This window comes from Micrasema longulum, unplaced genomic scaffold, assembly GCF_059751315.1.
Source record: "Micrasema longulum isolate JH-2025_06_02 unplaced genomic scaffold, ASM5975131v1 h1tg002135l, whole genome shotgun sequence".
In the NCBI taxonomy this organism is placed as follows: Eukaryota; Metazoa; Arthropoda; class Insecta; order Trichoptera; family Brachycentridae; genus Micrasema; species Micrasema longulum.
In genome coordinates, this window is record NW_028279300.1 from 209845 (window position 1) to 237810 (window position 27966).

The 27966-nt window shown below is 31.7% G+C and overlaps 1 protein-coding gene across 4 annotated transcripts; it reads right to left on the bottom strand.

Annotated features, from left to right (window-relative positions):
• Window positions 1–5: 5 nt before the first annotated feature.
• Akt (AKT serine/threonine protein kinase) lies at window positions 6–27937 on the bottom strand. 4 transcript variants are annotated; one of them, XM_088239344.1, is made up of 9 exons: window positions 27787–27937; window positions 17777–18099; window positions 15054–15228; window positions 12588–12785; window positions 9589–9756; window positions 9094–9246; window positions 8129–8197; window positions 5707–5940; window positions 6–4735 (listed from the first exon to the last, which is right to left on the bottom strand). In XM_088239344.1, the coding sequence occupies exons 2-9, from the start codon at window positions 18094–18096 to the stop codon at window positions 4502–4504; spliced, it is 1551 nt and encodes a 516-aa protein (XP_088095470.1). In that variant the 5' UTR covers window positions 18097–18099; window positions 27787–27937; the 3' UTR covers window positions 6–4501. The 4 variants fall into 4 exon arrangements, with proteins under 4 accessions (XP_088095470.1, XP_088095469.1, XP_088095467.1 ...); XM_088239343.1 differs by lacking the exon at window positions 27787–27937 and adding an exon at window positions 18939–18965; XM_088239341.1 differs by lacking the exon at window positions 27787–27937 and adding an exon at window positions 18795–18916.
• Window positions 27938–27966: the final 29 nt, after the last annotated feature.

Consider the following 27966-nt stretch of genomic DNA (forward strand, 5'->3'; position numbering starts at 1 on the left):
CAAAATAGTTGGTAGCCAAATTTATTGATTGCATTTCCTACAAATTAGTTTAACAATCTCCCCCATTATCCACATTAATTTAGAACAATCCATTTCACATACACAAGGCAAAATTCTGTCAAAAATATAAAAATAGGTTTTTAATTATGAAAAGATTTATCGACAAGTTACAAAACTATGCCCTCAATTTACTACTTTCAAAGAACGTAGAATCCAGTCAAACAATCTGCACGCTAAACCTAGACTAAACTTTGCATTGAGTACATGAAAAGATCCCCGCGTGTTATATTTTCTTATTTAATAAATAACATTAGGTATAGCCACATTACTTAACTTACTTGTGTGGAAATGGCCCGTGGTTTTCAAAAGTCAAAAGATTTCAATTCAACTCACAAAAGCTCTGCATGAGGTTTCAGGTCGTGTAAATTAGTCGTGGAATTTATTGAGATAAAAAAAGCATTTTCCGAACTTATTTCAACAATTTACACGACATGTATTTTTAAAACAAAATGTTACTTAAGTACAAAATGCTATTACGTATTTTGACAATTTTGTCCCAACAAAAAAATATATACATTTTTGTTAAGCAAACATTAGGCCAAAATAAGTGTGTAAACCTGTAACCTCAATGCTTAGTTTGCATTCTATTTTATGCCAGGCATAGTTCATAAAAAAATAATATGCCAATTATGCAATTTGGTTAATATAACATTTGGTTAAATCAGAACATTAGCATACGCCCAGCAGTATAACATCATTACACATGGAGTAGGGAGACTTTTAAACAATACAAATTTCACATCAATTAGATTTATTTACAAAAATATGATTCGTCTTTTAAATATTGTTTAAAACAGTAATTGAAGGATTTTAAATCACAATAACCTAATTTTTTTAAAAACCAAAAATCGATTTCACCAAGCTATTATTGGTTCAAATGATATATTCTTTTAACTATTATAAGATTTTGATATTAGCATCGGTAATCGTGATTTTGAAAATACTCAATAGTTAAATAACAATTTTTAAATAATGAATCAAACTTTCTAAATCTAAGAATGTCACTTTCTTTTTGCAGTTTTTTTACAATCAAATGTATGGTGCTCCATTATTAGGATTACAAATTACAATATTATATCAGAAAAACTCTTTTACAGACAAGATTCAGTTATGCACTGCAAATAAATAGTAAATTAGTATTTGTCATAGTCCATTTTATTACACAGTAAATTTCCTATACAACTAAATATACAAAAAGTTTATTGAATATTATAAGAAATGCAATTATTAACCACTGCCAAAATTACACATATACATACATAAAATAAATCAAATTACTGTTGCTTGATTTCATATTACAATAGTTTAAAAACAGTCGTTGCAAATGGGCAGGAAAATCATTTATTATGGGGCCTTTTCTATAACACTTAGTGCCATCATTAGACTACATTCTATGTATATAGTTTGTCTAAAAAGGTACAATCATAGTGGTAAGAGAAGAAAACACATTTTTTTTTCTCTTTTGTTGATTTAAATTATTTCTAGTCAGTCTGTGACCTTTTTTGTTTGGTTAAGTAACTTAAGAAGCAAGAAAATAATGAAGAATGGTTTTATTTAGATATTAAGAAAAATAAGACTACAATCTATAAATGAAGATTAGGATTTTTCTGTTATAAAAAGACCCCATATAACACATAATATTACATCATTTTAGGTACATACATATTTAATATAAAGAAGATATGATTAAATAAAACACTAAATCAGATTGGCAAATTATGATACGAGACTCAATTTCAGTAAGAATACACTGTTGGCATAGTGTCATGTTCAGTTAGTGCCAAACTCCAAAATGTATAATCATCGCTGTTGTGTAAATATCGGTTTAGTTATTTGCCAGATTAAATCTAACATTTGTGTACTTAAATAGAAAGCATGCATTTCAAAAACAAAATAGGAAATTATAAGGTAGACAAAGTAATAACAGGTCGAAGATTTGTAACGACAAATAATTGGATATAAAATAATATTACATGGGATTAAATTAGCTTTTTATACATAAATATAGACCTAATGTGCTAAAATGCAGGAATTTAATAAAAGTTTCTATTCATGAGTGTTTTGACGATAGGAAGAAATTTACTTAAATATTTTACATTTTATGAATATTGTGATGCAAGTAAATACAGTCAATGGGCTCCTTAAATCAGAGTTATTTAAATAATAATACACTGCGAAATGGTGTCAAAATAATGTGCAATTGAATGATGCAAAACACAAAAAGATATCCAGATGCACGCAAAAAGATACCCAAATGTAGAAAAAACAAATTACACAAAGGAAAGATTTGGAAAACCATGTAAAACTTAAAATCCAATAAAGTAAGATAACTACAATAGGTTAATCTATGAGCAAACTTAAGTCGTATAAAGGAAAACATATTTCAACATTTTCAAGTTAGGTATTTGTTGAAAATGTATTTCTTGTATATGCTGGTAGTTAACACTTTAGTCACGTAAATGTATATCCAAAGCGGACAAATGGTCTTCATTGCAAGATTTATAGAGTTTATGATTCATCACTTAGTTATTCTCACTCGAGGCAAAAATATACTGTAAGGATCAAGGAGGAAGTAATCAAGGAGCTGGTTTGATATTACACAATGAATATTGTGTAATTTAATGAAATATTTAATGGTAACAGCTATTGCGCGTTAAAGAGCCCTCGGCGAGCAGAAAACACACGAAGCGAAAGGAATTAGTATTAACAGTTCTATTCCCAGTTTATGAATTGTTATACTACTGTTTGTATTGCGGTTCTTACTCACTCCCAAGGAAAATACAATTCGGAGGATTACCCGGCCAAGGAACGTCGGAATGCTGTGGCAAAGCAAAACAATTTACTATAATTTTAGTCAAATTACAATCATTGACCCCGAATGTTAAAAAATACACTACATTTTATGTACAAGTCTTACGTATTCCCAATAAGCGATATTTAAAAATATTTGTATTTTTGTTGGGGAAGCATTCCAAGAAACATTGAACTTGGTAGCGAGTAAGTACCATACACAACAAATGTCAACAAGTTCCTCGTTAAGACAATTTATTACCGATGCTTCAATACTAAATGAGTGTCTAAATACACTGGCAATGTACAACCAGTCTTCAATATCGCATACATATTTACATGAATTATTTCATAGATACAATATATATTTTTTAAATATACCACTGTAGCAAAGGTGAAAAAATACATTCGAAAATACAAAATGTTCACTATTATTTGTCTCCTATATTTGCAGAAATTAAATTACAAAATAAACACTTACAAACTAACGCGCTTATCATTGAATAATATTTATAGGGAGACTTTTTAGACAGCTAACGCATCTTGCACAAAGCGCAGCCCTCTTCCTGACTTCTAATTGTGCCTACTTACGAGGGCAAATGACCTGTATATACATCTATTGCTATCTGCAAGATACATCTTCAGCGAGTAGGCCACAGTTTTATGTCGATGGATTAGTTTCCTGCACATTGTATTAGGCCAGATTGTTAATTACAACAAAAAAGAAACATTAAAAAATATTTTGGTGTTACGTCTCTTTTTACATAAACATTTTATCTGGGTTAACGAAGACATCATCTCCACTATTAAATATTAACAATACAGTGTTCAATGATTAACTACTTATTCGCCAGTTCACATCACATTATCACAAGTTGTCACTCTTTGGGTAACCAAACGTCCGGGACCGCAGCTGTCTTGAGTGACCTTCGGGTAACCCAATGCGCTGTCTGTCCTCTATAATGAGCAACATATGTCCGGGATCGCGGCCATCTTGTGTAATCTTTGGGTAATCCAATGCGCTGATTGTAGTGCGCGACATGTTTAGAATTGCAGCCGTCTCGTGTAATCCAATGTACTGTTTGTCCACTGAAGTGCACAACTTATGTCCAGGATCACGGCTGTCCAGAGAAACCCTCGGTAAACCCAAAACATTGTTTGTCCACTGACTAATGTGCACGACATATGTCCAAGATTGCAGCCGTTTTGTGAACACCGCACTAATACGTAAGGCACACTTCGAGCCGAAACAAATGTCATAGTCATTTCACTAACACTATTCGTATAAACTAATCGGCTAATTTAATATTTCATTCTTACGTTAAATACATTCACGAGAAGGGTTAATCGTAAACGCTTAGCTGCAGACTTGATTAAACGAACCCGGAGAATGAGAGGATTACACTCGAACAGTCTTGTTGGTAGGGATGCATACGATACATCGGAGTTTTCAAAACATCGGTACATCGTTAAAAAACATTTGAACAATTTGTTTTCTAAGGTATCTATTTTTTCATTCCATATAGGAGATAACTTGAAAACAACGCAATAGATCTATCCTGTTTGTTCAATTAGGAACTCAAGTTTTAAAACCTAAGTCCCGATGTATGGAAGTTTTGGTAGGCGATGTTGCATCCCTACACGTTGGTGGTTAGTTCTGGTGCATTGTGTGGGACGATGCGGAGGAGATGTGTACGGAGTTGCCGAGCGTATTGGCGATGTCTTGGTAGGAGAACTGCGGGAAGTAGGGCTCCTCCTGTATGTGGTCCAGGGGGCCCCCGCCCCCCTCGGGAGGAGTAAGTTCTACACTTTCCCCTGTGAACTCTGAGTCGAAGTAGCACGTGTCCGTCTCCGAACTCACTTGAGGTTTGAAGGGGGGTTGAATCTGAAATTAAAATGACACATTTGCTTAACATATCTTGCGTGGGAAAGATATTTCTGTACTTTTTTATCGATTTAAGGATTGGTGGTAGCTTTCCGGGCAAAAGATGATTTTCATTTACAGGAGTTTTATTAAGGATGCATTCGATATATTGGTGATATTTATTTGGATTTTTATGCTTTCCAAATTCTGCTCTTTAGAGAACGTGTGGTGGTGTAATTTTAATTTAGCCTGTAGTGCTGTGAGGCATGATCCCCACGGATTCCCCGAACATAAATAGAACATCGTATTGATGTTAATTCTAAGTATTAACTTCTGAAAGTTAAATTCTGTTGATGCCTAAGACACAAACTAGCATTTAGACGACGCTAGGTATTAAATGTACTTTTACAGTCCCACATCCCACGTTACATTTTTCTAAAATTGTATAATCCAACTAGCTATTAGCTAACTGACAAATAAATTAATGTATTGTCAGAATTATTTTTAAACTCCACAGCGTGCTGCGAGTAGAAACTTGAAATCTAAATTTGTTTGGAGACAGGCTGCTCTAGCGTTTTGAAATACTTCCAAAGTTTGATCAACTTACAGTAAAATTAAATTTCTTGAAGTGGTTTTAATGCATTTAGAGTATTTTTCAACTTATATTATCAGGGATTATGAAAGGTTTTTTAATATGAAATGTCTGTAACAGGTGCACGGAGCATGACAGAAAAGGCATTTTGGTGAGTTTTTGCTTTAGTTCCTGCATTTATTTCTCATATGATTTTAAAATTTCAATTTGAGAATTCAATCACTATATATACCTTAGATATTTACTTAACTATCAGTAAAGAGCGGTTCAATCCCTAGTAATGTTGGAATGATGGAAAGTGCTGTATTTCATATCGGTCTCTTAAATTTAAAAATTACGATTTTCATTTTATTGCTGATGTCCCTAATTTTGACCCGAGAGTTGGGAAAACAAGACAGACCTTCTTCAGCACAAGGTCCTGCCAGTTGATGGTGGAGAAGAAGTGGTGCTGCATTATCTCCTTGACGTCGTCGGGGCCTCCGCCGAGGCGCTGCGACGGTGACTTGTGCAGCAGCCCGGCCAGCACGCTTCGCGCTGGCGCTGACAGGGTCCCGGGGAAGCGGAGTTCCGCCGTCACTATGAGGCTGAACAGCACTTCGTGGTCGAGGTTGTAGAATGGCAGGCGCCCGCATACCTAGCAAATTATATTATTCTTAAGTAGCGTTCACACCAAGGTACAATACACTAAAACCTCATATTACACGGTTTTTAAATATCATAATCCAAAATTTTTTAACATTCATTTAACAATGCGTTACAGTAATATAATTATACTATTACTATGGAATGTCAAACATTACAAAAAACTAATTCAAAAAATGTTTTCAAAAATAAAATAGAAGATTGGGTATGTACATTAGCCACAATGGAGAGTACTTTAAATTCTATTAATTTTCAGTTTTTGGTAAAATATATTTTTTTAAATATTAGTTTTTTCTTGACATGGTTGACTATTGTTTTTAACTTCATTTAGAGCGGGTTTTTAATTACTAATATTAATTTAATTGTTTTTTGGGTCGAATCCCACTCTATTTCCAATTTCTAAAACAGTTATTTATGATAGTTGAAAATTGAAATATTTGGAGAAACATAACATCGCAAATGTTTATTTTTATAAAAAATTTACATAACAACATATTGTCATTTCCATTACAAAATGAAATATCTGAAAAGGCTAATATTTTACATTATTTACTAAATTTTGTAGTGGAAAATAAACTTAAGGCTGTAATCTGATAAAAGGTAAGGAAATCATACGATTTTTCCATATTAAAACACTGTTTAAAAAATAAAAAAAACATTAGATAAAACCAATAATTTTCTAAGGTATTTTTAATAAAAAATTTACTTAAAAGTTTTATACAACTAAAATATGATTACTTTTAGACTGGCAGATTACGGCTTTTGAAATTCAGACTTAACTTAGATACATTGGTGCTGCTACAAAGACAAAGTATTAATGTTTGTTCTAATGATTTTAAGATTGATCGTTATTAAAGAGAAAACTAAAATTTTTGTTTTTGAAGAGAAATGCAAGCATTTTAAATCGAACAAATTTTAAGATATTTTTTTAAAAATTCTAAGCTAAATTAATTATTCCTTATATAATCGTTAAAAAAATATATACAGTAAAACCTCATTTTTACGTTCCTCAATGTTATATTTTCCCGCTTTTTACACCGAAATGTTTAGGACCCATTTTTCTTCATACATTCTCATACAAATATTCCCCCTAATTAACTTTTTTTTCATTTTTCATCACCCCTGTTTTACGAGTTTAAAAAGTTTCGGAATTAATTTGATGTGTCAAAAAGCCAAAATTATGTCATAATAAAGATGCCGCGACCCCCGTGCCACCGCGTGTGCCACGTGAATGAAGAATAAAAACAGGTAAACAAATGATAAAAGATAAATTATTGTCTTAACATAAATTCAAAGCAGGTGCAGTGTAATTGACTCTTTTGTTTAAGTGTCTTCCTTTGGGGTTAGTCTTAGTTTTCATTTGAACAAAAACATCATATTGACTTGTACAAATCATGATACGCATTTTTCAAAAACGTTTAGAAACAACATAGTTTTAATATCATTTAATTGCGATGTTAAAAACATAACAATAGAAATATTTAAAGTTATAAAAAAATGATTTAAAAAGTTGTCATAAAAGAGGAAACAATTTTACCCCGATCTATATAAGTTGTTTTTTAAGTTAAGGCAAAAAAAAAAAAGTGATAATAAATAAATAAAATTTCCAAACATTTAGGGGAGAAATTATTGTATGTTATTTTATGCGAATTCAAAATTCTATTTTGGTTTTTTTTATTTACAAATAAAATAATTTTAACATGCTGTTTTTAAATCAAATAAAAAAACAGATTACATAATATTGTTTTAAAAAATATTAAAATATTTTACGTGAAATCATTGAAAATAGGTAAAAAAATATCGACGATTTCCACTTATCACTGTTTTTACAATTTTTCTGGAAGTATATGTACACTATAGTGCAGCAGATCAATTTTATTATGTAATTCCCATTTTTTCCATACATTTTTCATTTCCTCACTTTAGCGTTTTCCTTAGTTTTACACTTTTTTTCTTGCTCCCTTGAAAAACGTAAAAAGGGGGTTTTACTGTAGTTAAAATATTATTTCAAACCCTTTTTGAAAAGATTTTTTTTTCTCTTTTACAGTATAAAAACTAAATTAATTGTAATTTATTATTTTAGAATAATTACTTTTATGCAATCTTCCTGTTCACATTTTTTTTTTTTAATGCTTTAAATTTTCAAATAACAATATTAATCATTTCGTAAAAGAACTTACCATTTCATACATAACAACACCAACCCCCCACCAGTCTACTGCTCTGCCATAGTCATTATCTTCCAAGACCTTCAAATAAATATTTAAAAAAAACTTATAATAAATAAAATCTCTCAAACGTCCACCATTATTCCACATTGAGTAAAAAGAATTTATAGTATAGATAAAATATTAATTATTTAAAAATCACATATTTTAGAAAGAAAAAAAATTCAAATCAATATATAACATGTCCATAACAGAGACAGGGAAAAGTTCACACTTAGATTATTTATAGGTATAATTTTACATAAGACAGAAAAAAAAACAAAATGAGTAACTATATTTATGTATGACGAAATAAGAATTTCAAAATTAAACAAAGATAAAACATATGCATTTTGAATAAATTAATAATACCATGTTTTTTTTATTTATTGGAAAACTTATAAGATTATTTATTATGTGTGATATCTCATACACATTTTTGCTAGCGATTTTTTCTTTAAGAAAGCAGCTGAATACATTATTCAAATTGGTAAAATCGGCAACTATGTTTGGCAAATATTATTAAAGTCAAGCATTTCAATACAAAGTTTAATTTTTGATGAATTGAACTTATAGCTAATCAACCATTGAAAAATTCCGCAAAATTGGTAACTATTTATTAATTTTCTTAATAAGTATAAGAAATATTTTAATATAATTTAGAGTTAAGTTGATATTAGAAATCGGAAAAATGCTATTTTTACTCTAAGAAAATGAATAAAAATTTACTCACAAAATGTAACAATATTTAATTGAATGAATTTTTTTAAAGTTTTATAAAACTGTTATACACACTTTTATAATTTCATATATGTAGCATGAATTCTCCTAACATTAAATAGTGTGAGCTGACGGTTTGTAATAAAATTTTCCGGTGATTTGACGTTTCTTCATGACTTGCATGTTTGAATTAAAGTTGCTAAAATGATATTTGTTACCTCAGGCGCCAAGTATTCAGGAGTCCCGCAGAATGTTTTAGTTGTCCTTCCGTACGTGATTTCCTCTTTACATAAACCAAAATCAGCTATTTTTATATGTCCATCTTTATCCAGTAACAAATTCTCCAATTTTAAATCCCTATATATAATTCCCTGAAACAAATTTAGTTATTTATCAGTTTCAAGGTACAAATGTTATTATTTATAAATAAATATTATTAAAGGAGTGCCTAGATTTTCAGTCACTGTTATATAAATATGTGTAGTCTTTTTTGAACGATCTCGTGAAGGTTGGATTCATTGTGGTGTTGCAGGAGCCATAGCCATCCTCAAGGTACCCGATATAACCATATAGTTTACCCAGTATATGGCTCCTGCAACGGTAGCCAAAACGACAGAACGAATACAACCTTCACGTAATCACTAAAAAAAGATGAATACTTATATGTATATAAATATTAATAAAATAACTCCGTAATGTAACATATTCCGTACCACTGAATGTAAATATCCAAGAGCAGATATGATTTCAGCTCCATAAAAGCGCGTTCTATCCTCTGAAAAGCATCTCTCTTTTTTAAGGTGGAAGAACAGTTCTCCGCCATTGACATACTCCATCACGAAACAAACTCTGTCTGCAGTTTCGAAGGAATAGCGTAATGACTGAAACAAAGAAATTACAATCAGGAAAAACAATTAGAATGAATGTCTCAGCATTGTTCTTACTAATGAGGAATTTCAGTAGTGGAAAACAAATTTTGAACTTTACACATTTAAACAAACACACGTTTTGTATCATCAATGAAGAAGTACATTGCGACCAGAAATTTTACAAGATAATAAACATATTTCATCATATGCCAAAATCTAAGTACTAAATGTCTCGATAACGTGACTGGTCTTACGCTTCAGGTGCCTGTCCAGGAACAAAGAAATAATACAATATAAAGCCACCTTTTGGAAGGGAACAAACCCAGCACTTCAAGCATAGTACGCTAACCACGTATCACTGCACTACGAGACGGACTTTTCTCCACTCGATTACCTTTTACAGTATTTTTTTCCGAGTAGCCATCGACTAAAATCATCAGGATTTATGGTCTTATTTCACACACAGAACTGTATTTTACATCCGCCCATTAAGAATAGTTTGGAACATGAAATTGAAGAATTGTTTGAAGTTGGATCATTCATCAATAGTTGCATTGCTATTTTCACTCATAAATCATTTACATTTTAAATTACAGTTTATCTGTAACTATTTTGTTTTTGTAATTTATAAAATAAAAAAAATTAGTTCGTGTTATAAATTAGAAGAACATGTTTTAATGTAAATATTTTTGGTTTATAAGAAGGCATTCATGCTGTGAATACATATGAGTTGCCCATTTCCAAAGCTCATCTTGTCCATCTAGCTTTGTTTTGAGGTATTCACAAAAAATGTGTATGGGACCTCTGTATTATATATTGTCGGTCGGCAAATATTACCACGAATCTACTAAATTGTCATTTTCTAGGATATTAAGACGTAACTGAAAAAATTGTTTTGTCTCACATATTTACTAAGAGAACAAGTTATTTCTGCTTCACAAATATGAAATATTCTCTTGTAAAAAAATATATAAAAAGAAATCAGATCGGCAAGGCATTAAACAGTAATATCCTGTAAAATTTGTAATTCACCAGATACGACTTTTAGGCTTAGCGGGGCAGTTTTGATCCCATGCGTATTGCATGATTAAGGGACATCCAATAAGAAAATATAAACAATACAATTTTTGCCAAAATTGTAGATTGGCAGTAATGCACGCCGACTGACGATATATATATTTTGTAAATAAAACTAAATTAATTAAATATAACGTTAATGACAAACAGATTTAAATAACCTCATTTTTTTAATGAATAGAATATACTTTTATTATAATTTTCTCATTTTTAGTGACAAAAAAAATATGTTGTAATATCAGCACTCATTTTTTGACTTTGTGATATTTATCATATTCTTCCAGTAGCTTATTTCAATTAAAAATAAAATGTATACCCGCACACAGGCCATGCCTTTGTGGGTTTTTTTTTTGTGTTAATATAATAGTTTTTTTTTTTAATTTAAAACTTATGTATACCTATTGTAAAGTGCAAAGAAAAAATTATAAATACATTTAAAAAAATAAATATATGACAAATACTTTTTAAATTATTTAAAGGTATATCATGGACAAGGTGACTATTAACTAGTGTTTGCAACTGTTTTATGACACTTTGGAAATGTTTTAAAGGGACAAGATGAATTACGGTAATATTTTTTTAAGCAGTTTTAGTTAGAGTTGGAGAAAATACAACTATATTGTGATATTATTTGGAAGATGGACAAGACACATTTGAATTTGGATGAAGTTTTTCAGCCGTCACACTGACTGCAAAATAGTTTTAGAAATTTTCATTGAAGATTTATGTGTCTCCCCTCCAATTACGCTGGACAAGTTGCATTTTGGAAATGGGCAACTCAAATACAAATATGAGTAAATATGTTTAGAATTTTTTTACATTTTTGACACATCTGCGGCGAATTTTTTCTCAAATAATATAATTAATCATGTGTAAAAAAAGTTGTGTACATAAATAGACAAAACGATGAATACTAATTTTAATATCCCATACTTAAGAGTCATGTTCTATTTCAAAATAATCTCATATTTCATATAACAGCATTCTTTGGTGACATCATTTCCTGAATTCATTTTCTAACTCCACAATAACAAGTGAATGAATTCCTACAAACTGGATTTTGTTCATGGCCCTAAGATATTTCCAACACTGCTCTGAATATATCAGATGTATTTATATAACATAAAAATTTAAGAAATATCTTTGTTATATTTTGAATGAGCTCAAAAACTGGTATTGCGATTGTTTAGTTTAATTATTAGTCAGAGTCTAGAAATTAAGTTGCACAATATGTCACCAAAAATCTATGAATGCTGAAAAATTTCAAGCAAAACTACAGTTCAACTTTGTTTAGCCGAGAATATTTTGTTAAAAAATTAATAACTTTAATTATTGAGAACATTCAAATAATTTCTTCAATTTTTAGTCATTCAGATGCACAGTGAATTTTTTTGGTCCATTGTGTTGTTCACACTCTTTTCTGTCTTTTGGATCACATTAAAGCGTCCATCATCATTATTTTATTTATGTCGGCCTCATGGTGTAATGGTCAGCACATTTGCCTACCATGCAAGTCTCGAGTTCGATTCCCGACATGGTTGATATGAAATATTATTTAAAAAGGTGTTTTTACACTAGAAGATTTTATAGTCCCTGGACTGGTACCTGAAGCATAAGACTGATCACCTTACCTTCATGTAATAAAAGTGATCAAGATACGCTGCGATTGGTGTACCAATGCAGTGCCCTATGCATCCTTAGGTGTGGAAAGGGAATGATGATGAATTTAAAGTTAAACTGTAAATGTTAAAAAAATAAATACTTACTGTTAAAAAGGCGTGTTTCGTAGTTCTAAGGACTCTATTTTCAGTCATGGTGTGTATTACTTCATCCTTTTGGATAATAACATTTTTCTTGAGGATTTTCATGGCATACAGTTTTCCGGAATCTTTTTCACGGCACATGACAACTTTCCCAAAGGTACCCTTTCCCAGCACTTTGACGAACTCAAATTTCTCTAGCGTCTGAAAAAAAAAACATTGAAACAAAATAAAGTTGTTATCAATTATTTTCACAATAGCATGTCAATTAACTGAAAAAAAAACCCAGATTTAATAATGATTTACACATTTTTTTTATTTATAATTCAAGATTCAAACATAAGCAATAGCCGGACAGTTGCAAGGCAAAAAAATAGGTTTAAAAAAGTTTTAAGTGAAATATTTTTAGCAGTTTTACCAAAATGAAAAAAACAAGATAAAACCCAACTTTGATGAATGTCAAATATGTCGGGACAACTCGTGACGCCACGCGGAGTAATTTCAAATTTGCACAACTTAAGATAAAAATACGATAATTTTTTATTTTGGTTTAGTTTGATAGTCTTAAATAAATTAAAAAATATTAAAAAAAACACTGAACTTCCCCATTACCATTCAAATATTTCTTTTTTATTCGGCATTGCATTAGGCAAAGATTATACACATTATAATTCAGAATATTGTACTTTCCGTTTCCATGATTTGTATTTTTTTTAAATCATCAAATACTGTAATTTTTTTACAAATAAATATTTGGGTTCTTATTATTTACACAAATATTTAAATTATCAGACCATTTCCTAGAAGTCATAAATAACTTGTGCGGAGAAAATGGGAATCAATTTGCGGTAAAGTGGGATTTGAACATGGGACGTTTGATCCTTGCGTCCACAATACTACCACAGGACAACAACCCGGTTCAATGTATTATTAAATCCACAGTTTATATTTTTTGTGCAAAAATTAATTTTCCTTAACTAATTTATTGTTGTATGTATTAAAGATAATTGTTGTTTATTTCTAGCTTAATGTTGTTATTCTTCACATTGTCATATAACATAATTAATTTCACTAGTTATCTCTGACAGTTTATTTTACCTAATGAGGTAGCAAACACACACGATATATTCATATCTATGGACCTATTCCATGTAAAAAATTTCTTTAAAAATAATAAAAACGCCAAACACAGCTTTCATCATTAATGAAAAAAAAACTGTCATATATCAATAAATATAAACGTATAAAAATAAAAAACAAACAAACCATCTCACCATTTTTTCATGGGGGGTAGGCAGAGAGGAAAGAACAAACACACCACTGTCTTTGGATACGGACCTCGCTTAGTTTACATTCATACATCTTCTCATGCACGCACAACAATTATTCGGACTTTTGACATGTCCTCTTGATGTATTTGTTGAATAAGCCGTGCCATGTTTTTTTCGGTTTTCTTTGTTTTCTTCATCCACCAACATTCGCATCGTAAATCCTTTTAGCCGTTCTTTCGCTGTCCATTCGCTCGACATATCCAAACCAACGCAATACTCCTTTCTTGTTAATATCAATAAAAAGAAAAACATCACACAGGTCAACAAAACAAGTTGTATCTATAGGCCATTGGTTTATTTTATCTTCATAGGATTGTTTACTTCATATTTATTTGTTCAGTAATTGGAATTAAAAGTTGAATTTCTATAACATATTCTATTTTTAATTATTTATTTAATAAAATGTACAAGCACAAGTGCCAATTACAATGATTAATATAAAAAAAAAAATTCACTATGGATTAATAAGGAACAACAATAAAATAAAAACTGTATCAATTAAGACAACTGTAACATTTAACTGAAAATAAAACGGTAACAATGTGAAGAAATAAAATGTCTGCAAACAAATTTATAAAGAATTCTTTAATATAAATTATGATACATAGTTAGATCATTCAGATGCATTGATTTATTACATATTTGAAATGTTTACCGACAAGTCACAACTTGGTAAGACATTATAACTGAATTTTTAAATGAAAAATAAATATTTGCATCCGCGACACTAGCCACCCCAAACCTGGTTAGGATAGAATCATGAAATAATTCCTAAAAAAAAACCAAGAATGTTGTGAAGTTAAAAATGTCCACGAGTGGATTCAATGAGAAAAAAGTGTCCACGAACATGTTCAATTAACCAATATTTTTTATTTTCCTAATTTTTTTACATTCTATTAATGGATCACATTCACCGGGTAAAAGTTTAAAAAAGCAGTCCAGTGTATATTTCATTATAAATGTTAAATAATATTAAGGATGCATTGTATTATATATTGTATTGTATTGTCTATATGACTAAAAATTTTAATAAAAAAAAAAAAAATTAAGACGGAAGTCAGTGCAGTGAAAGCTTCTGATATTACATGACCTGTTCAGACAATACGAAGAGTTTTTTTATTGAAGATTGACGGCAACTCACCACTTTCTTTTTTCCTCCAGATTTAACGGCAGAAGTTCCCTGCTGCGACAACTTGGTAAGCATGTCATCGTCAGCTATGGTGCCCATATCTATGTCTCCACTAGTGCCAGCTTGCTCCTCAACTGATTCCTTTAGTTTGTTGGCTACAAAGCGGATCGCCGACACCCATCCCGCCCTGGACAGAATATCAAAAACATATAATACATTTTTAAAAATTAAATACGTGTATTTACATTTTTTATCGAAACAAACAGTAACAACGACTTGAAGTCAACAAAGTTTGGTAGTAAATTCTAACAAGACAGTCAATCAGCTGCCAATTTATTAGTACGAGTACCAATTTCTAAATATAAAAAAAGGTCTCGAAGTAAAGAAAACATCGTTTAATTTGATGGAGACTTATTAATAAAAGATGAGTAATCTGTAATTTTTTATGCTTTTAGCTGTAAATTCAAAATTCTTCAGTTCAAATATCAATTTTACCTTGTTTTTTTTTGTACATTTTAATTTTAATAGTAAAAGTGTAAATTGATATTTAACAATCAAACTATGACTTGTCCCTGAATCAGGTTTTTGCCATTAACTCTTTGGGAATATTACATGAAATTTTTATGTATATAAATAAAAACAACTAAAAACTAGACCGATTACGGATTCATATAGAAAAAATATAAAACATTAACATACAATATTACTAGGGGGGATAAAGAAGGGCAAAAGATGGGATGGAAAAAAAGGGGAAAAAAGAGAGTGCAAAAAAAAAAATATTACTTAAATAAAGCAAAAAAGAGTTGAATTTGTAATAACATTTGACAAAAATATAAACAGATCAGAAATGTATTGGTGTGTAGCGGTTTTGCTGTATATATATATATATATATATATATATAGAACATTAGAGATGGGGAGGTTCAAACATTGACAGAATAGTCAATGTTATTTGGTGTGTACTTACACATTCAAATTTTAACTAATTTAACGTATTTAATCAAATTAAAAAGGAAGGGGCATTATATCATGGCTATAGTATAAGAGCCTGCTACAAAGAGAAAATAATTAATTTACAGTATACATTAATAAATAAATAAACCTGGACATGATAGGATAAGTTAAAATGCCTAAGCTTACATATTCCCTAACAATTATTTTGTTTCTGTCAACTTAAATAACAAATGAATTGGATAATTATTGCAAATAAGTAAATCACTAAATGCAATAAAAATTATAATACGAGTATTTTGTTGCATGTTTTTACAAAAACCGGTCGAAACGACCAATGAGGAAGTTCAGTGCTACGGGAAATTGGATATAAAAAATGTTTTCTTACATGAGGTAAAAATTAGAGCATTTAATTGTTAAGTGGAGTTTTTCAAAAATGTATGAAAAAATTCAGATAAATGATTTTAATAAAAATGAAATACTTTGAACTATGTCACAAGTTCTTCCGAATCAATCAATCATAGCATTGTGATAGATTTCCGATTTCCGGGAACCAAGTCACCAATTAGCAGAACTCACCGATGAGAACTTGTGACATCAGGGATGAAGTAATTACAAAACTTAAAAATATATTGAGTTTTTCTACCGACATTTCTTGGTGGAACTGCATTTTAATTATAATAATAAAAATACATACATAGTTTTATTCCGCTTTATTTATAAATTTTTACCAGTGACCGGGTTTCGTCGTGACCGACTAGTCTGACGATGTCGGTCACGACGAAACCCGGTCACTGGTAAAAATGTATGAATAAAAGTGAAATAAAACTATATACGTATTTTTATTATTATAATTAAAACTTAAAAAAATGAAATCGCTAATAATACTATACAATTTTTTTTTTTTTAATTCATAGTTTGATAGTCTTTTAATAAGTAAAAAAAAAAAAAAGAACTACTGAACTTCCTTAGTATAGCGGTAAAATACATTCACAAGGAAGCCGACCCGGAATCCCTGCGTGTAATGCAAGCAACTTAGCCATCATAATTGTGTTTTTTAACACGTTTGCGGCTATGCCAGCTAAAGCCGTCAAAATTGTGTCTCTCATTTAGGAAATGATGGCTGAAGCCATCAGTTCAAAAGACCTAAGTGGCAAAACTGAAGTAAAAAAGAAGAAGTCCCTATAAAAAACAGTCAGCAACAAAAGTGTCCCAGTATATTAGTAAAATAAGTTATACTTCAAACCATAAACTACGGTTTAATTGGAAGTGTAATATCCCAAAAAATAAGAAAGTTATAAGTTTCCATATGAGTGGATTCTATGAGAAAAAAGTGTCCACGAATGTGTTATATAAATCTGTAGACATAATATATATATATAATAAGATTATTTCCACTGTGGTAGTTTTGACGAAAGTATTATTATTTATAAAAAAAATAAAAATAGTTTTTTTCATTTGGTTGAAATTAATTGGTAATGAATTTTCTCAAAAATGTAAACAGGATTAGCTTATTAGTGAAAATTATGTGTATGTACGAGATATTCTAGGTGGGTAAGTATTTATTAAAGAAATATATTAGTATTTCATAGTTCAATTAAAGACGTGAGATTAAAATACCTTCTGAGAACTTAAATTGTATGAAGAACAGGTTAAAAGAAGTTGCAATACCAAGAGACGTATTATATTCTCAGAATACCTCCATAGAAAAACATTAACAACAAGTATAATCATTCTTGGAAGTATGTTATTGAGGAAAACTGAAATATAAATTTAGTGTTTACCTTTCTGCATCACTCTCTACGTGAAACCTTCGTTCAATAACAGTGGTCCACTGTAGCCCTCGAATTGTGAAAGTATACGGCCTGGGTTTGTCAGCAGCCAGGATCTGACATCCCTTGACCGTGAAGTTATTGAGGGGATCATTGTAATTGTTCTTCTCTGGCTGGTTCTTGAATCCCACCAGGTTTCCATTATCGAAGAGTATGAAGTAACGCGACCTCCACGTCTTGATGTGCTCTCCTCTCTTGAACAGCCATCCTTCCTTCACGATCTCGGCGTTGAGTCCCACTGCTGGTACGCCCGTGGTGACTGCGTCAGCCATGACCTGCGAAGGCACCCACCGCTATTATTTTATATATCTCTCGTCGACTCCTCACCGCGTGTCACTTTCGGATGTAAACATTGCGAGGGAGTGGATGTTTATTGCAGTGACCTCGCGGTACATCGAAATTCATGTCTAGTCACGTGACCCAACACGGATTTCGTGAATGCGAATTTTGGTAATGTAGCCCGCAGTACGCCCATACGCACTACCGGTCGGATATAATCACTCCCGGCCGAGGAAATAATCCAATATTCGCTATATAAATACACTGATTCCCCGAATGAGAAGCCCGATAATACCAAAATATCATGCGGAGGTATGGATGTGTTGTCTAGACAGCTAATAACATCACATGGTCCTTTAGTAAGTACTCACTTACCCGATTACACGGCTATTATTTGACGGTTAATTATTAAAATCTCGGGATAACTGTCCGATCGCCTTGTTTAATCCATTTTGGAACAAGTTTCAGCGTTTCGCTACGTAAATTTTTCATTTATTTTTATTTTCGTAAAATCTCGCAGCGGTTCTACCGGACTCGAGACACCCTATTTTGACAAAATACTTCGAGATTCTATCGCTAGAGGCGATAAATCAACGCGATAAATAAAACAATGCTACGCGCGCCGCTAGTGGTAAATTTACGAACTAATACAGGGAGCGGGAAATTTCGACAATATTGTATTTGTATTTACTTTATTGATATTTCTGAGAAACGAAGTGATTTTGTTTCTGATAAAACTGCTTATTTCACATTTGTACCACATTTAAACAGGTTAAAGATAGCACTCAAGCACAACGTACATTGTCAAAGATAAAGAATAATAGTTTACTACTACCGTTGGCGCCGCTACCTGGCCGATGAATGAAAGATGATGACAGTGTAACGCCGTACAAAATGTTTATCGCGCTTTATGATAAGAACGCTACGCTAAAATAGGATTACAATAAGTAAAACATTGATCGGGACAGCGGCGAACTTGGATTTCAATCAATTTAAAAAATAACAACATTAATTTTAGGTCATAACAAAAAACTATTTTATGCATATATTATATTAGACATTTAAATGCATTTTAAGAAGAAATAATCAATCAACAAACTAATACAGAATTACAAACTAATTTAATTGTTCATTTCGAAAACGACCAAAGCATGGCATCAATGATTTTAGAAAAGAAAATAGACACGCCTGAAAAAAAAGTATAATACGAATTGATATTTCACTGGACTGGTGCATGAAGTGTAAGACTGATCACCTTACACTTATGTAACAAATTGTCGGGTTTCTGGAACAAGTTGGTAACTACAGTTTACTGGAACAAGTTGGTTAAATAAAACTGCTAGTCTAGTGTAATAAAACATTCATTTTTGTATTTATGAAATGTTTTTGTTTACTTTTTAAACTAATATTAATTTATGTCATGTATAAAAATATCTCATTTTTCGAAAAATTTTCGTTATCAACTTTTGCCAGAAACCCGATGAAATTATCAAGATACACGGCATTTGGTGTACGAATGCAGTGGCCTATGCACCACTGGATGCGAATAGGGAAACAACGATGATGATGATGATATTATTTTGCTTTGTTTTTGTTCACAGCTGTGATAAAAAATATTTTTTTTTAATTGTAATTACTGTTATTTTACTAGACTTCCATATTCGCTTCTCAAAAATGTTTTCCCTCTCTGTTGCAACAAACTTAAATGTTTTTTTGTCTTGATATGAATCATTAAGATTGTTTAAAAATATTTTTGTTCATTATGTTTAATTTCTTTTTTAAAGAGATATCCAAATATAAAAAAACTTAATGTGAATTCTACTTTTTATTTTATTGAATCGGCATTCACTTCTTAACACTTAGCTATGAATTGAAAACATGAGTGGATGAAAGCGTTATGTCGTAAATTAAAAAAAAAGTGTATTTTTACATAAATGAGTATATTACGTGCAGCCTTTTCCAGAAAGCAAACTACACCATCAAAAGGTATGAGAAAAACGATACTGGTGTTCAAAACTTTAACTCTAGATATCTCTGCTTTTTGTTTTTGACACATAAAAACCTTTATCCACTCATATATTTTTTTTTTAAATAACCATTGTTATCAGTGTTGCACGTTTATTTAATTAAAATAAGATAGCTATAGTTTCGAGAGAGCACTCCTCCCATTGTAAACAATATTCTGTAAGTATTCTTAATATTAGTTTTGCATCACCCGTCGATGGGAGGAATGCTCTCCCGTAACCATAACTGTTTTCTTTAAATAGAATAACCATGTTACTCTTATAATTAGTTTTTTTTTAATTTCCAGAAAAGCATTTTAAAATGTGGTTACCGTATAGTTGTTTTTGCTATGTTTTCCTGGAAAATTTCAATCGTCATCGATACAGTTGCGTAGCAAAAACAAGTATAACATTATTTTATTCTGCCCGGGATAATTTATTATTAATTGGGTTGCTAAACACGCAAAAATATACATTAAAATAACAATACACATAGGCATACCGAATTTTTTAATAAAAATCAATATTACAAAACCCATGTACTGTATAAACTTTTGTGCCTTGATGCCCGAAATTCCTTGACTCTGTCAAACCAAGTCATCGAAGGATCGAGAGTTTCAAATACCCTGGGGTGGTATTCTGAACGCAGAAACGCGCGTAGAAAACGCACTTTTAACGCGTATTTACGTATTAAATACACGCAAACAGATCGATCTTTTCGCTCGCAATTCTATTTAGAATACCAGCCCTGTCAGTATCCGTTAAAACGGCAGCTTTCAGAAAGAACTAGGAGTGCGGTTAGGAATAGCAGGCGTCACATTCAACACTATGAAGGCTGTTTGGAGATCGAATATTTACTCAATGAAAACCAAATGTCGCTTATATAGTAGTATAACGCCTGCATAATACCTATTCTACTCTACGGATACAAATCGTGGCACCTCACTAGGGCCCAAAATTTTGAGAATAGATGTATCAGAAGAATCTTGGGTGCGCGGTAGTTTGACTTTGTAGGAATTAAGTAATAAAAGAACGGACGAAATGCAAACGGTTGGCCGGGCCATATACTGCGGATCCTCCCGAGAGCCTTAACCGCGTTTGCCTTCTTTGCGTTTGGTTCTCGACGTCCGCATCCCGGACGACCGTTGCTGACTGTTCGTCGGCAGCTTATGCCAAAGCTACGGGACGCACAGGAGCTGGCAGCCGACCGAGATGCCCCGAGGCTCTTCGTGAACACAATATGCTTCAACGATGGAGCGGAAATGAAATGGTGATGATGATGATGATGTAAGCTGTTACCGTTTTCTTTCAACGCCGATATGACATTATAATTAACCTATCATAATAATACAATTTAGATCTATTAACCGATGCAAATTTATTCAAATAGTTCATGGCTTATCATTTAGTTGTTCCAGGAATTATGGTTTGTAAAAATACGTTATTTCTTATCTGCATCAATTTAACAGGAAAATTATTACAAATATTAGTACCTAAGTACTTACATCAATAAAATATGTATCTATAAATAGCTATTTTAAACGTACACATAGAATTAAGAATAGTCCAGAAACCGCATACGCACATCAAACTGAAGGCGACTCAACTACTCATAAATGAGTAGGTTTACGTTTTGACCAATGAGTTTCATTGTAGACGTCGCTCAGTACGCAACTTCCGATTTGAATTCAACTATGCCGTGTTGTGTCCTTTTAAAGTGTAGAAATACTGCTAGGATCTTAAAGAAACAGGATGCAATCACATTTCATCTCTAATTCGCAAATGAATGTGTAAAACAAATGCATTACTTAAAAATTTAATTATTTTTCCATCTGTCAGATTGTCGAAGAAACAAAATGGAAATTTCGTTAGTGTTGCCAGGGTAGAATTTTTTTTACCCTAATTTGGTCATCTAATAAAAGAACTAATAAAAATTAGACCTCGGATTAAACAACGCCGTGGGGGACATTTGAACGACATTATCTTTAAAACATCAAATATTATTTAACGTCATATAAAAATATCCGTTTTATGTCAAATAAAATTTGTTTTATATTTTAAGTTCAAAGTTCATTAATTCAATTACTCTTATTAAATGACCCTTTACTTATCTACTCTGTTGTGTTAATCAATGTTTCCGCGTGCACAATAAAATTTTAGTGAAATTAACAGACGACTTTTTTTTACCTTACATTTGTGTTATGATTTATTTTTTTCCCATCAAGCAACATTACGCAATACGCGCGGCGAAAGTAAGCCGGGATGGGGGAATTATTGGATACAGTCCGATGTATTCAAATATGATTCTACGCTCCTTCTGGACTATTCTTAATTCTATGAACGTACATAATAAAATAATATTATTTTTATATTCGATGGGCACTATTAGGTTTTTGGTGGTTTTTTCTGTTAGAACTTGTTTCAATTTATGAGTCATCATCATTCCCCCTTCTGCACCCAGTGGTGCATATGGCACTAAATTTATAAACCAAACGCAGCGATTTAAATTTAAACTTCTGATACATGAAAATAATGTAATCAATCCTAAGCGTAGGGTTCAGAAATAATGAAATATTACAGTTGAAACAACCTTAAAAACAGTGTTTTGCATCCACCCTGCAAGAAATCTAATTAGGTCCTCAAAAATGGTGGACGAACGCGCCAACACTTCAAACGGGGCAGATCGATCTTTACTCCAATTTCTTATTTAGGATTTTTACTCGAGAGCAGCCATCGAGTCGAAAACACTCGTACAGGGTAGGGTTCTGATCATATTTCACACACAGAACTGTATTCTACTTAATCCACAAATTTGGAATATCCAGTGACCGGTTTCATCGCTTTCGCGACATCTTCGAGACTAGTATCTTAATTAATAATAAATTAATAAAGATAATTCAAATTTGTTAAACATTTAATAGAAGATAAAATATATAAACCCTTACGGGTTACATACATTTAACAAAATATGTTTACTTTTAAAATTCACATTCTACTGTTGATAATAATATTTTAAACATCTTTGGTAAAGGTTTTCTGAGTCTTTTGTTTAATTTTGTCTGGTAGTTAATTGTATAATTTCAGTCCATGGTTTATTGGTCTCGATTGTCCTTTTCTCGTTTTAGAAGGTTGTATATGATATTTTTCTGATATTCTCGTATTGTGTTCATGTTTACTACAGTTTTTTTTCAAGTTTTAATTCTCCGTCTACAATTACATCAGTGTCTAATTTATGAATAAATTTTAAGGATTCTAGTTTAAAGAGTTCAGTTACATTTAATTGTTTAGTTTGTTCAAAAAGTTCTTTAGTTGCTGTTAGATAGGGTAGGTCACATACTAACTTTAATATTTTATTTTGCTGTCTTTGTAGTCTGTTTATGTCATTTTGATTTCCTGTTATCCATTTAAAGAATTGTTATCAAATAAAATAATATACGTAATGTAAAAGAAAACGTAATGTCTTTTAGAGCAGAATTTTTATATAATCTTGTAGGTAAATAGAAAACATTTATTTTTTATTTTTAAAAGAATAACCCGCTAAGCCTCTATTCTAGAGGCTTGTCAGATGGTGGGAAAGAAAGGATATTAAAGGAACTTATAAATTTCCACAACACCCGACCAATTGAAAAAAAATCTTTGTTAGATTTTTTTCTTGCAACTTGCAAATCGAACCCGCGACGCCAGTTTCACAGTTGGCCATTTAACCAATTGCGCTACGGCGCCTGTCTTATGTTAATATTTACCATAAGTAAAATATATAAATATTACCTTTCTATGTGCAAAATTATACTGGTTTAAAAAAAAATCAACCTGGAAAGGCATACGTTGACAACACTAACCAGACGAGACATGACTAGACCTTACAATATATTTTTATTTATAAAAATAATAATCATTTTTTGTAAATCTGAGTCAAGTATAACTGATAAGATTTAGAAAGGGGCTCTGAGATGATTAGGTCATGTAGAACGAATGGACGACGAAAGAATGGTAAAACAAGTATATATGGCGAAAATTAACGGTAACGTGAGACGAGGACGACCAAAGAAGACGTGGCATGATCAGATAAACCAATATCTTAAGTCTGACCATGTCAAAAGCAGACAGAACCGAAGGGCATGTATGACAAGATGAATGAATGTGGAAGAAGCTGGGAATATATGCCAGGATGGACGTGTGTGGCGGTCCATTATATCTGCCTACCCCTACGGGAAAATGGGGTGATGTTAGTAGTAGTAGTAGAACTTTAAAAAAAAAAAATGTACGGATAAATATTCAAAATTAAAAAACTCTCTAGGTACTTCTGTGCAACAAAGGCACAATTCAGGACACCTTTTTTGTGTTGCATCTTTTATTATTATTTTTTTAATTATTTAAAATAAGCTTTTAACGTGAAACTATGGAAAAAAAACAATTATTTAATTCAAGATTTAAAACCTACTGCAAATAGAAATCCAATAATAAGGCAATAAATGCGAAAAAAAACTTAAAAATCCTCTCCTGTACAATTTAAAAATAAGCTGTTGTGCCTTTGTTGCACCGAGGTGCGATATGATATATTTATTTTCTCTCTGCATCATATGATTATTCGTACACAAAATTAAAACGTATACCATACATTTGTGGAGCGGGTATTTCAAAATTGGTTTGGCCGAATGACACAATCCATTTTACTTCTACCTATCTCCACAACCCATTTATTTATTGCCTTTTTTAACATTTGGTGTTCTAGTGTAATGCCCTATGCACATTGGATGCGAAAAGGGGTATACTAATGACATTGCTATATTTTATCACTCAGCACACTATCTATCAACTCAGCTTGTTACTTTTACTGCAAACACATAAATTAATTCAAACGTTGGTTATCTACAATATATGAATGCACGTTTTGATCATGATTTTGTCTGACCACCTGCCGGATTTTTTTCCCCTAATTTATTAGACAGGGAAATAATTCTGCGAATTTGATATGAAAATATAATTATCAGTCACCCCCTTTATCGCGAAATTCAACCAACCGAATAAAAAAAAACAACGTTTTGAGAATGTTCAAATTTTTGTAGACAGGCTGGATTTCCTTCCTAGGGAGTTATTTACATCTTAATTTGTCGCAACAGAGAGGGAAACATTTTTGAGAAGGTAATATGAAAGTCTAGGTATTTACAGGGCTCACGACCTGTCATCGACTGGTTTAAATGGCCACTTTGCACACTGTGTAACATTTACCATTCCGCCCATGTTTAAACGTCCAGTTTCCTCAACTCAAGTTTTGTACTAGATCTTTACAGTACATAAGTTTCAAGGAATTTAATAAATTGCCACAAAAATTTTAAGCACCAATTTCAAAATACAGAAACAGGACGCGCGAATTGAAGAATGATTTTTTCCAGAAGTACTTCGAATAAATAATGTTAGTTGATCCAGAGAATGCGCATCTTGAACATATAACTTTTATCGTTGTTGCTTGTATTTGTAATTTTTAATACTTTTGAAATGATTTTTATGCTTTTTTTAAATTTTTAGCTTGTATTATGTATATGTAAAGCTTTTGATACTTTTTAAACCTAAATTGGGTACATTTATTTTGTTAATTTAAAAAAAATAATCATTCTTGTAATTTTTTAACATTTGCACTCTCATATACACACATGAAATTTTTATTTTTTTAATATATTTTTCTTTTTTCTTTTATAGATATATTATTTTTAATTCATTTCCATACCTTGTATTATGTTTATTTTGTAATTTTTTGAAACTTTTTCATACCCTTTTAATTTGTAGTGTATCATAATTTTTATTCTGCTTTTGTAAATAATGTTATAGTTTAAAATATAAACACGTCTGTTAATAAATATTGTTATCTGCATGTCCCTAAATGAGTTTTTTATAAAAACTCCTTGGGAATATTATATAAAATTATGTACAGCATGTTTTATATATTCTTTTGACTTTTGAGAACTAAAAGAGCTGAAACCTTTATCATGTAGGTGAGATTCATCCGGCTAAACCAATTCACCTAGTATGCAACGCCCAAAAACAATTTTTCAATTTTTATACATCATTATTTTTAAGCGCAAAAGCTTATTAGAGCTTAAAATGCAGTTTTTCATAAGGTTTTCTGCGTTTTAGTTGGTTTTTTGAGAAAACTGATATACTTCTTTTGAGCATAAGCAGTTTAAATTAACACACATGATATTTTTAAAAACATAGCTTATTTATAAAATTTTAATGTAAAAAAAAATCGTGGCGTTTATTTTAACAATTAACATAATCAAGCAATTTTTTTTAACCGCATTTTAGTTGGTATCTTAATATTTATGGGCATAAATTTAATGTTATTGTATAGGTAGATATTAGCGGTGCATCATCCAGCCTACAAAGAATGGCCTGTAGCGTTGCCACTGAAGCAATGAGGTCTACTCCAACTACAGCAATGGAAGCGATGTTATGCCTAAATCCTCTATACATTCATGTGCAGATGGAGGTGAGCATGACCATGCTACGTGCGATGAAGTCGGGCAATGCCAACTGTAAATCTAGAACTAAGAGGAATTTGCAGCAATACATAATCGATAATCCGATGTTAGCTATGCCATCGGTTGTAATGACTATGGAATTCAACTTCCAAAAGCGTTTTATGGTGCTTATACCTGATAAGGAACAATGGCTGCCGGATTGCCCCCTACCCTAAAGGGAAGGAGACATTATGTGGTACATGATGGCTCAAAGAAAGATGGACAAGCAGGTGCTGGGATACAAGGAGTTAGACCCGCGAAAAGGTATTCCGCTAGCCTAGGGCTCCATTCCACTGTCTTCCAAACGGAACTCCATGTCATCTATGCCTGCGCACATAAAAAATTGCGCAGACAATACAAAAACAAAATAATTTATATTCTCTCGGACAGTCAGGCTGCTCTAAAAGCACTGGACTCTGTCAAGATCAATTCTAAATTAACCTTTAAGTGCCTACGGGCGCTTAATTGTGTCGGTGAGTGTAACAGTGGACGGTAACGAGGCAGCTGATAAATTGGCAAGGCTGGGAGCTGAGACAGCCTCAGTAGGCCTAGAACCTTACGGTGGGTTGCCTATATGTGCTCCTCGTAATGCGCTTAGGTAGAGGGTCAGGTAATGCTCTGGCAAAAAGTACCTGGTCGGCACCATGCGATGGAACTGATAAAAGGGTACTTGCAAAGTTTTGCTTTTTATCTAATAAATCTCAGCCGAAATCAAATGAGGATTATCACTGCAGATTAAACTTAAGAAAGAAGCAAGGTAAGAAACTTCTAGATGTAGGTTCTGCAGTGCAGATGAGGAAACAGCTATACACATTTTATGTGAATGCGATGCTTTACATCATAAAAGGAGCTTCCTCCTCGGGGGACCGCTGGTTAAACCTGGAGATGTTAAAGAGTTTGCAACCTACCTAACAGTCCGATACTTTGCGGATTTGGCCTTGGAGGGGGAGATTTAGCAAAATGTAAACTCGTGTCTTCCAGGCTTAAATAAATTAGAGCATTAAATTATACGGCAAAGCTTCTTGAAAATGTACGAAAAAAATATTTTAATAAAACGAACTAATTTGAATGACGTCACTAGTCATATGAACCAACCAATTATAAGAGAGTTGTGGAAGATTTCCGGTGATTTTACCACCAACGGACCAACCGGCGAACTTACCTAAGAAGAACCGGAGAACTTGAGACGTCACACGAGGGTTAATTTCAAAAACACAAAACGTCAAAAAATCATTGCGCTTATAACACGACATAAAAAAAAGAAAGAATGGCTTAGTTTAATAGTCTAATAATAATTTTAAAAAAACACTAAACTTTCTCATTTATTACATTGGTTGCAAAA

What these genes read in the sequence shown, in the direction of transcription:
- Akt (XM_088239341.1), bottom strand. Translation starts at nt 18,866, where the DNA reads ATGTGGTACAAATGTGAAATAAGCAGTTTTATCAGAAACAAAATCACT. An exon ending in TTCTCAGAAATATCAATAAA is followed by an intron (nt 18,100 to 18,794) that starts GTAAATACAAAT and finishes GTGCCTTCGCAG; the next exon opens with GTCATGGCTGACGCAGTCAC. An exon ending in GTGTTGTTATGTATGAAATG is followed by an intron (nt 5,941 to 8,128) that starts GTAAGTTCTTTT and finishes ATAATTTGCTAG; the next exon opens with GTATGCGGGCGCCTGCCATT.